This window comes from Pelobates fuscus, chromosome 11 (assembly GCF_036172605.1).
Source record: "Pelobates fuscus isolate aPelFus1 chromosome 11, aPelFus1.pri, whole genome shotgun sequence".
Taxonomy (NCBI): domain Eukaryota; kingdom Metazoa; phylum Chordata; class Amphibia; order Anura; family Pelobatidae; genus Pelobates; species Pelobates fuscus.
The window spans coordinates 101,055,452-101,066,981 of record NC_086327.1 but is presented as its reverse complement, the minus strand read 5'-3'; the positions used below and the strand labels follow the sequence as shown (position 1 = coordinate 101,066,981).

The following is an 11,530-nucleotide window of genomic DNA, read 5'->3' as shown; positions in this document are numbered from 1 at the left end:
TTACTTCTATCAAGACTTTCATAGATCTACCCTTCAAAGGTTATGCATCAAATCCTAAGAAGTGCTGGTTTATCATATAGATTGGATACTACTCTCCTAAGTAATTTCACCCGTTCTTGCTGGGTACTTATCCTATTAAGTGTTTATTTTATACTTTAAGATTATAATTTATACTTTAAGATTAACACCTCACCCCAACTACTCACCTTGGTTAGGGGCCCTATGACAGAAACCATACATTTTTGTATGTTTTATTTATCTCATATGTTGTGTTAACTCATATTCTTGCAATCCTTGGTGCCATCATGTCTTTATAATTTATAGCCTGTCATTGCTCCACTTACTTAAAGTGGAGTAGGCCATATAATATTAATCGGGGGAGTAGTCTAGATACTATTATAAAATGCTTGCTTATGCATCTCTTGTCCTTCTAATATCTTTGTATGTTTTAGGCAAATGTAAAATATTGCATGCTTTGGTATATCTCCTGTAATACTTGCAACTATTATACCAATAGAATAATAACGAGTACTAGTAGCAGAGAATATAGAATGACAAGTATTATACTTTATATCATGTATTAAACTAGCATGTTTGAACTACTATTATAAGAGAATGCCGAATAGCAAGTTTGACTTCATTATTTCTCAGACTGTATATGAAAGGGTTTAATAAAGGTGCAATAATTGTATACATAAGAGAGACCAGTCTTTCCTGATACATAGCATATTTAGTGTTGGGTCTAAAATACATAAAAATGCCTGATCCATAAAATATTGCAACAACCATAAAGTGAGATGAACAGGTTGAGAATGCTTTACTTCTTCTGGAATTGATATTTAGAATTGATGAGATAATAAATGCGTATGAAATAACTGTTAATATCAATGAACCAACAATGACACCTCCAGCCACTATAAAAATAACAGTCTCATTGATCCAGGTGTCTGTACAAGCCAGTTTCAGTACAGGTGGGACATCACAGAAGAAATGATTGATCGTATGATCATTGCAGAATGGTAACTTGAACGTGAGGGTTGTGTGTATGAGAGAGTTTACTGCACCAATAAGCCACGATCCACCTATAAGCTGGATACAAACTTTATTATTCATTATAGTGCTATATAGGAGTGGGTGGCATATAGCGATATAGCGATCGTACGCCATAGCTGCAAGCATGTAGCACTCAGTACCACCAAGGAGAAGAACACAATACATTTGTAGAGAACAGCTGTAAAATGAGATTGTTTTATCCCCTGCTAGAAGATTTGACAGCAGTTTGGGTACAGTGGAGGTCACATAACATATTTCCAAAAAGGAGAAGTTTGACAGGAAAAAGTACATCGGAGTGTTGAGAATTGGAGTAATTATATATGCAAGAATGATTGACATGTTTCCAAGCACTGTAATGATATACATCAATAAAAACATTATAAACAGCAGTAACTGAAGATCTTTGAACTCTGAGAATCCCACAAGAATGAATTCAGTTATTGTGGTGTAGTTTCTGCCATCCATTATAGATTACAACTGTTGATATAGAAGCACAAATATTGGTATGAGAACCTTGTGCCATTCTCCAAATACCTAATACAGTGAGTTCTAAAATCATTAATGTGTTGTATTTTTTTAAATTATTTTTGAATTTTTTGTTAAACTAGTGACATTGTGCATTTCATGAAAATAAATGTTATTCGCTTACTTTGAGATTATAGATAAATTTAAATATATTAAAAAGGTAGCATCTGACATGAAATGTTACAGAAGTGTAATTTATCTTAATTTTTTTTGTATTACTATTATTTTTGAAAGGGAGCTAAGGCTTTTGGAAATGACCTGAGGGCTTACACTCTACTAAATGAAAGATTGTTCATTAATAACTTCTTTAATTTTCCATAACCTTGACTCTATTTAATGGTCTACAATAAAAGAAGGTTTGGAGGGATTTCTAGCACTGAAATAGTAGTGCCTTTACTAGACCACATTTATTAATAATGTTGGATAAGCTTTACAAATGATTTGATATTTTTTGATAAACTTTTAAAATTACCTTTTCAACATACCGTATATACTCGAGTATAAGCCGACCCGAATATAAGCCGAGGCCCCTAATTTTACCCCAAAAAAACGGGAAAACTTATTGACTCGAGTATAAGACTAGGGTGGGAAATGCAGCAGCTGCTGGTAAATTTCTAAATAAAATTAGATCCTTAAAAAATTATATTAATTGAATATTTATTTACAGTGTGTGTATATAATGAATGCAGTGTGTGTATGAGAATACAGTGTGTGTATGAGAATACAGTGTGTGTATGAGAATGCAGTGTGTGTGTGTGTATGAGAATGCAGTGTGTGTGTGTGTATGAGAATGCAGTGTGTGTGTGTGTATGAGAATGCAGTGTGTGTGTGTGTGTATGAGAATGCAGTGTGTGTGTATGAGAATGCAGTGTGTGTGTATGAGAATGCAGTGTGTGTGTATGAGAATGCAGTGTGTGTATGAGTGCAGTGTGTATATGAAATCAGTGTGTGTATATGAATGCCGTGTGTGTGTATGAGAATGCTGTGTATGAGTGCAGTGTGTGTATGAGTGCAGTGTGTGTATGAATGCAGTGTGTGTGTGTATGAGTGCAGTGTGTGTATGAATGCTGTGTGTATGAGTGCAGTGTGTGTGTATGAGAATGCTGTGTGTATGAGTGCAGTGTGTGTGTATGAATGCAGTGTGTGTGTATGAATGCAGTGCGTGTGTGTATGAATGCAGTGCGTGTGTATGAGTGCAGTGCGTGTGTATGAATGCAGTGCGTGTGTATGAATGCAGTGCGTGTGTATGAATGCAGTGCGTGTGTGTATGAGTGCAGTGTGTGTGTATGAGAATGCTGTGTGTATGAGTGCTGTGTGTGTATGAATGCAGTGTGTGTGTGTATGAATGCAGTGTGTGTGCATGAATGCAGTGTGTGTGCATGAATGCAGTGTGTGTGCATGAATGCAGTGTGTGTGTGTATGAGTGCAGTGTGTGTATGTGTGTGTGTAATGCAGAGTGTGATGCAGAGCCTTGGTGGGGGGTGGGCATTTTTATTTTTTAATTATTATTTTAATATTTTTTTTGTTTCATTACATTTTTTTATTATTATTATTTTTGTATTTTATTATTATTTTTTATTTTATTATTATTTTTATTTTATTATTTTTATTTTTTATTATTATTAATATATATATACACATTTTTTCGTCCCCCCTCCCTGCTTGCTAGCTGGCCAGGGAGGGGGGCTCTCCTTCCCTAGTGGTCCAGTGGATGGGCACTGTGTAGGAGGGGGCTGTGGGGGCTGCAGAGAGATGTTACTTACCTTTCCTGCAGCTCCTGTCAGCTCTCTCCTCCTCTGCCGGTCCGTTCAGCACCTCGGTCAGCTCCCAGTGTAAATCTCTCGCGAGATTTACACTGTGAGCTGACAGAAGAGCTGAACGGACCGGCAGAGGAGGAGAGAGCTGACAGGAGCTGCAGGAAAGGTAAGTAACATCTCTCTGCAGCCCCCACAGCCCCCAGTCTGTATTATGGCAATGCAAATTGCCATAATACAGACAATTGACTCGAGTATAAGCCGAGTTGGGGTTTTTCAGCACAAAAAATGTGCTGAAAAACTCGGCTTATACTCGAGTATATACGGTATATAAAATATCAAAACATATATCATATATATAAAAAAATCAATAAATATCAAAATATTTAAAAAATAAACAATTTTTCACAATATTAAATAATTTGGAAAGCTTATTCAACAATATTAAATCTAGGCCTTGGTACACTAATATATTAATATAGCATAGTAGTATAGTAATATAGTATATTAGTTTGTTGGTGTGAAATAGAGCTTTTAGCGTTTGATATTCAGATTCTTAAAGCACTTTGTCATAAAGTAACAGGGTTGTTCATTAAGTGAGAATTCAAAGTCTTTTTCAAACTTAAGGTCAAATTAGTTAAATTTGGAAATAATTCTCTAATTCACCCGTGCTTTCAGTTTAGCTACTTTGGCCTTACATTTGAGATTTACTTTGAATTCAGTGTGAAATCTCAATTTAGTAAAATACCCTTTTTGTAAACTCTATGATCGCTTTATTTTTTTTTTCACTCCACTGAAACGGATATGCTTCATCCACTTGCAGCATTGTATTACATGTGTTTAAACATATTGTTTGCCCCAGTTTTGTATAATCAGGACATTACAACTCAATTTGTTAAGCCTGAATGATTGCTAATGTTCATTTCCTCTGCTAGACATCGGAGGTATTGCATGTGCATTGCTTTCATGATTGCTACACCTAAGAAAAACACAAAAAAAAAAACACAAAGTGTGAACTGCTGGGAATTCAGAGCACCTTCATAGTGAATTTCAAGCATTCTATATGTTTTAGGATTCGCTATTTTTCCCTAAAATTTGAAGTTCACTTTGAATCAGTTTGAATTCCTTACAATTCACACTTGCCATGTATATATATATATATATATATATATATATATATATATATATATATATATATATATATTCATACGTGGCTTGGCATGAAAAGATAAAGATTATTGCCCTTGTGCAATCCTATGTTGAAGGTATATATAGAACAGAAAAAAGAGATGCACTCTGCAGTCTTCAATAAATAAAATGGTGTTTAATCCATATAAGAGTTTTCATATACAGTGTTCAATAAAAACATGGCAACATTTCATTCTTTGTGTGTTATTAGTTTAAGCAGACTGTGATTGTCTATTGTTGTGACTTAGATGATGATCAGATCACATTTTATGACCAATTTGTGCAGAAATCCATATCATTCCAAAGGGTTCACATACCTTTTCTTGCAACTGGATGTCAGACATATGTCAGATCTATAAAATAATATGCTTGTATGTTCATAAGAATATAGGTTACATAAAATAAATATAACTAAAGAAAGGGATTGTTAGCAATAACAAACAATACAAGCCATTCAGCTATAACCATATTGCAATAACAAATATATATATAAAAAAACACATATTTCAATATATTCAAAATGTAAAATCAAGCTGCAGAGCCAAGTAAAACATATAGTAATTACCTGTGTCTGAACTGTTGTATTTCTTCCAGTTGATAATACATATTTAAACAAATTTACAACGCAACATTAATTATTAAGATCTTAGACATGAGTATTTCAATAAATAGTGTAAGTCAATTTTCCCACTTGTTTATTGAAAAATGTCTAAGTATAATTCAAGTAGAAAGAGTGAGTTAAGTCATTTTGGCTTATTAAGTACATGAATCCTGCTTGCTGGAGACCTTCAAACACATTGGCTTCTGATACTTGGAAATAAATTCTGACTGATGCACCATGCATTTTAATAATTCTTGAGTATCTCTTGGGGGTTAATCCCATATGTTCTAGGCTTAACAAGTAAGAAGGTTTCTGCTTTCTCTTTATAACTTGGCAAAAGTGAGACTTAAGATATGAATTAATACACTGATCAGTGAATAATATTGATTATATCATTACAATGACACCTATCAAGTGGTAGGCTATATTAGGCAGCAAGTGAACAATCAATTCTTGAACATCATGTGTTGGAAGCAGGAAAAAATAGGCAAGCAAAAACATCTGAGTGACTTTGACACATAGTGTGGCTAGACAACTGGGTCAGAGCAACTCCATAATGTGAAGTCTTGTGGGGTGTTCCTGGTAAGCAGGGGTTTGTACCCATCATGTACTCATCAGAGGTGCAAGGAAGAATCATGGGTGCTCAAGCATATTGGTGCACATGGGGAGTGAAGGCTATTCCTTTTGGTCCAATTACACTGAAGATCTACTGTCGCTCAAATTGCTGGAAAATGTAATGTTGGCCATGGTAGAAATGTATTAGAATCGATAGTGCAACTCTTTTCTGCATATGGGGCCATGTAGCTGCAGACCAGTAAGATTGCCCTTGATGACTCCTATCCACTGCCAAAAGAATTTTAAATGTGAATGTGACCATGGAGAAGTGGAAGATTGCTGGTCTGATGAATCATGTTTTCTTTTAGATCAGGTGGATGGCCATGTGACATGGGCAGAAGGCAGGCCCGCAGTGGCAGTGTTATGGTCTGGGTTATGATCTCCTGGCATTCATGTGGAAGTTACTCTGACAAGTAGTAACGACCTAGAGATTGTTGCAGATCACATAAATACCTTCATGGCAATGGTATTACCTGATGGCAGAGGCCTCTTTCAGCAGGATAATGCACAATGCAAAAGATTTCTCAGATCTCAATAAACCATCTGTGGGATGTGATGGAACAAGAAATCTAATCCATGGAGGCCCAACCTCACAAATTGCAAGACTTAAAGGAACTGCTTATGTCTTGGTGTCAGATACCACAGGACACGTCTAGAGGTCTTGTAGAGTTCATGCCTCGATGGGTCAGAGTGGTTTTGGAAGCACAAGGGGGATATAATGTGGTAGTTGATCAATGTATGACTTCACTAAGCACCTGTCATAAAATGTAATACTTTATGTTAATCAATAGATTAAAATCCAGCCGGAATGTACCAGCAACGCCGGGCAGAACCTGGACAGGAGGCAGAAGCGCAAGCAGGACACAGGAGCGGCAGGTAAGAAGGGAGATTGGTGGTCTGTATGCACCAAAAGTAGCAGCATACAGATGGCCAGACCAATAATGGTAGGGTAGGAAAGGGGGGAGTCCCTTATATAGGTCCATAAGCTCCTTTTTGCCAAACTGAATAATCCTGGATAAGATACGTGTGGCAAAAGTGACCTCGCCACTGATTTTTGGAGAGGCCTGCTTGTCAGCCTCTTGTCCTGTGATTATGGCCCCTGGGATGTATTACCCTTTAAAAACACTAATCGTACATTTATTCATTTTTTTACATTTTCAAAATAGACTGACCGCACAGCCTAAACTCATGGAACAGTTTTGGGCAGGAGCCTTGTGTGCGGTCGGTCAAATGGGACTTCCATAGAATTCAAAAACCCCTGAACTGATCTTGGTGATTTTTGGATATGTTGGTCACCCAGATCAGGGCTATCAGGGAATGGGAATACTATGTGTTTTAGGGTACTTACTAAGTTTGGGGGGAAATATGTTTTTACTGCCTGGGGATAATTGAGTTATCATTTAGCAGACTCAATTATCTCACAGGCAGAGATGAGGGGATTGTCTGTTTGCAGTGGGAGTGTTCATCTATGTCACTGAAATATTATTGGTTGGTACCTTTGTGTCCCTGTCCCCCAAAAGGTCGATGTGGGAGGTCCCCTTGCATGGGGACTTGCAAAAAAGCCAGAGTGGTTGCAATAAAAATTCATTCCTGTTGTACCCTTCATGAAGTCTAGGCTCATGTTTGGGTAACTATCTACTTGCTGGGGAGAAACTACTTGGATGCTGCATTCGTCTGGAACTATTCGTATCTACACCGGAACTGCAGCTATAATCCCTCATGCTTAGCAGTTCGGGAGTAATAGGCGAACAGGGTACTTAATATACCAGCGTTAGTAACAACTGGGATCGAATGGGACTCCCAAGGAAAACTGGTGAATGGCCCAGCAGTACGAGAAACTAAAAAGGACTATGCTTAAAGATTTGCTGGATGCCCGAGGTCAGTTGGCAAGCAAGAAAAAGAGAGCTAGCCTTATAGCAGAACTGATGGAGGGCGACCAAACCAGCAGCGTGGCAAATGTTAGCTGAGAGGAAGCAGAGTTCCAACAGAAGGTGATGTGGAGGTTGAACTTGTTCGGACCAAACCCCACACCGGAGATGGTGTCACAAGTCCTGGCTCAGGTAAGTGCAGAGAGAAGTGCACAGCAGGCTAACCTGAGCCGGGGAGACACAGCATTTTTATCGGGATTTACAAATGGAGGGCATCGGAGAAAGATTAATTATGCTGCGTTTAAAACTTTTTGGGATGGAGAGATGGAGATCAATGCTTTTCTACAAGATTTTAAAAGTGACAGTGTGCTTTAGAGGGACTGGAGCAAGAACAGTGGACCACAATATAAAGCAGCAAGCTCACTGGCAGAGCAGCAGAGGCATACCGAGCAGTTCCTTATGCAGCCATACATTATTACGCAAGAGTAAAGGACATTCTGCTAGCACGGTATGCCATTACTCCAGAAACGTATCGGAAAAAGTTACGGGCTCTAAGAAAAGGGAGCCGAGACTCATACACAGATTGGACGTTTAAGATGTACCGGGCAGCCCAAAATTGGGTACAAGGCTGTCAAGCAACCACGCTGGAAGAGGTAATGCAACTACTTTTATTAGAACAATTCTTTGATCACTCCCCTACAGAGACTAGAGACTGGGTGAGGGATAGGAAACCTACCAAAGTGGAGAAAGCAGCTCAGTTGGCTGACAAATTTCATGAGGAGAGGAAAGTGGAATTGAGTGGAGGCCAGAATATCATAAACACCTTCACTCCAGCGCCGGGGCTGTTGCAGCTCCCAGGCCTAACCCTTTCGTACCAGCACCCCCTCCCAACAACAACCGTCGGACACCTAATGTGTGTCACCAGTGCAACCAGCCGGGGCATTATAAAATGCATTGTCCACAGCGGAGCAGAGGGAACTGGGAACAACTAGCACCACCACCAATGAGGGCGGCAGCACACTACTACCACCATGAGACGACAGAGACACAGACACCCAGCGCTGAACAGTGGGCAGTACTGCACAAAGTTAACCCAGCACAAGCCAAAGGGGACAATCGAGAGCACCACAGGCAGTGGGTCACAGTAGACAGGAAGGATACTGAGCATACCCAGTGGCCACTAGGGCTAAAGCCCATAGAGAAGAACCAGCACACTCCGAGGAACCACAGGTAGGAAACTCTAACCCCTCATTGTCATCTGACCCTATCCCATTCTGGGGCACCCCACAGGGTTTTGGACAAGAACAGCAGACAGATCCCACTTTAGTGGGATATAGGAAGGCCATAGCATCCCCTAGAGAAGGTAATTCCCAGGAAAGTTTTAGTTGGGAGAAGGGGCTGTTATACAGAGTCACTGGGGGGAGTGAGGCAGCCCAAATCATAATGAAACAGTTAGTGGTACCCCGCAAATACAGAGCAAAACTCCTTAAACCCTTAAGGACACATGACATGTGTGACATGTCATGATCCCCTTTTCTTCCAGAAGTTTGGTCATTAAGGGGTTAAGCTCAGCCATGATATCCCCTCAGCAGGACATCTGGGTCTGAAGAAAACTAAGGACTGCCTCACCCAGGTGCTCTCTTGGCCCGGTATATCTAAAGATCTACAGACCTATTGTAGGACATGTGATACATGTCAGTGTGGCAAATCCAGCCACTGTTCATTGTACTTTATGTATATGTAATGTTATGCATAAGTGTATGTACCTTTAAGAAACAAGCGTGTGTATTCTGTGTAGCATGGTTCAGAGAAAACATAGCGTTCATATGCTGCCGGCATACGAAAACCGCCAGCATTCATGTAATCGTTTCACGAACGGTGGATTTCAACACCCTTCGTGAAACGAACAAACTACCGAATGGAGACCACACACAGGAGGTCGTGTGGCACCCATTAAGGATTGCAACATTGTTGCAATCTGCAATTAAGAGGATTCAGGGTGGCCGTCGTTCGGCTACCGACCACGCGACGGTCGGCCATCTTGGATCCTTTGTTAAGTCCAGCGGTAATTGGCCGTCGAGCGCCTGGAACTAAAATCGGCTACTCGACGGCACAAATACCACTGGACTTCCAAGCCGTTCGGGAGCCCCGGTCCTTCGGTAATGTGTTCCTATATAGTCATTCGGTAGTTTGAAGGTAACTTAGAAATAATGTGTATTTCGTGCGGCGTTCGGTTATTTAAGCTGGGATATGAGCGGCACTTTCACAAAATGTGTGCTCAGACCCCAGCTATCTACCGAACGTCCATTCGTTTAAATCAGACGAATATTGTGGAAATTATATATTTTTATGTGAAATATTGGTTCTGCTGCACGAGGGGATAATCCACTTAACTGTATATTCTGGTGGGAGTGTCCCTCTCATGCAGCAGTGTATTGTGGGAGAAATGTCCAGGTTGCCAAGTTCCCCATGTAGTCCCCTACTGTACAACCCCTGCAATGTCAGTAGGGAAACCCCTTGCATGGGGAATTGCATAAATACTGTGACCTGTGAATAAAGCACTCAGTTGACTCCCAGCCTATGTTTCGTCTAGTTCTTGGGAGGGAAGGATTCTTTTTACGCTAACTGGAATATTGTGTGCTGTACCTGCCTATGCTGATTATTGCCTGTGTTCCTGTCTACCAGCAGAGATCTTGTGGATTATACTGCCTCTCCACTACAATTGGTGGCAAGCGACGGGATTTCAACTACCCAGCAAAGCACCGTTCAGCAGAATCCTAACGAACAGAGAAAAGAAAGCAACAATTCGTGAGTTTATTCATTCGGTGGAAACCGGAACCCGGGAACACGGGGAAACTCACGAACGGCCGTTAAATGAACACGGATTACACGCTCTTAAAGAGAAGTACTCTGAAAGAGTTGCTGGAGGCAAGAGGAGCAACAGCCAGCAGCAAGACAAAGGCTACATTAATAGCAGAACTCATGGAAGGGGACAGAAACGCAGCTGCTGCAGCACCTCCAAGGGAGGAGGAGCAAACCGAATTCGCAAAAGAGTACAAGAGCAGGATGGCTTTATTCCCACCAGCCCTAGCTGACCAGATGGCTGACAGGATTTATAACAATGTGCAGGAATACATCATGCTTTGAAGGTCGCAGATGACCCCCCAGACGGGAGCCACATCGCCTGTTCATATCCTGCCAGGGAAAGCAAAAATTCCCTACCAAGCTTTCAAAAGCTATTCGGAAGCGGATGGGGAAGTAGACGACTACCTGCAGGATTTTGAAAGGCTATGCCATTTGCACAATATCACTACTGGCAGGGAAACTATCTGGTCGCGCTGCAGAGGCATATCGTGCCGTGCCAGACGAGGACAGCACAGACTACGCTAAGGTGAAGCAGTCCATTCTAGCCAGGTATGCAATTACCTCAGAGGCTTACCGGCTAAAATTCCAAGACCTTAAAAAACTCCCCAGGGACACTCATTCGGAATGGGCACACCGCTTGCAACGGGCAGCAAAGGGTTGGTTGGAAGCCACCCAAGTCACCAACCTAGAAGAACTGTTTCAGCTCATGGTAATAGAACAGTTCTTTGGGGGGCTATCCCCACATTTACAAGTTTGGGTGCGAGATCGGAAGCCACGCACCCTACAAGACGCAGCCCAGCTGGCAGATGAGTTTCAGGACGTCAGGAGGGAGCAGCGGCCCCAAACAAAAAACACATATGGGCCTACCACACCAGTACCAGCCGTACCCGCAGCGGTACCAGCACGCCCGGGGGTAAACAATAACATCTACACCCCCAGGTATCCGGCTCGACCCCCGATACGATGCCACACCTGCAACCAACAGGGACATATGCAGCGGGATTGCCCCCACAACCGACCACGTCCCAGCTGGAATTCCCCGGCACCCAACCAATGAGCAG

General features: G+C 41.0%; 1 protein-coding gene across 1 annotated transcript; it reads right to left on the bottom strand.

The window, feature by feature from the left end:
• Positions 1–585: 585 nt before the first annotated feature.
• Positions 586–1,518, bottom strand: LOC134576927 (olfactory receptor 5V1-like). The gene has a single exon (XM_063435595.1). It carries the CDS (start codon positions 1,516–1,518, stop codon positions 586–588), a length of 933 nt encoding a protein of 310 aa, XP_063291665.1.
• Positions 1,519–11,530: the final 10,012 nt, after the last annotated feature.

What these genes read in the sequence shown, in the direction of transcription:
- LOC134576927 (XM_063435595.1), bottom strand. Translation starts at nt 1,518, where the DNA reads ATGGATGGCAGAAACTACACCACAATAACTGAATTCATTCTTGTGGGA.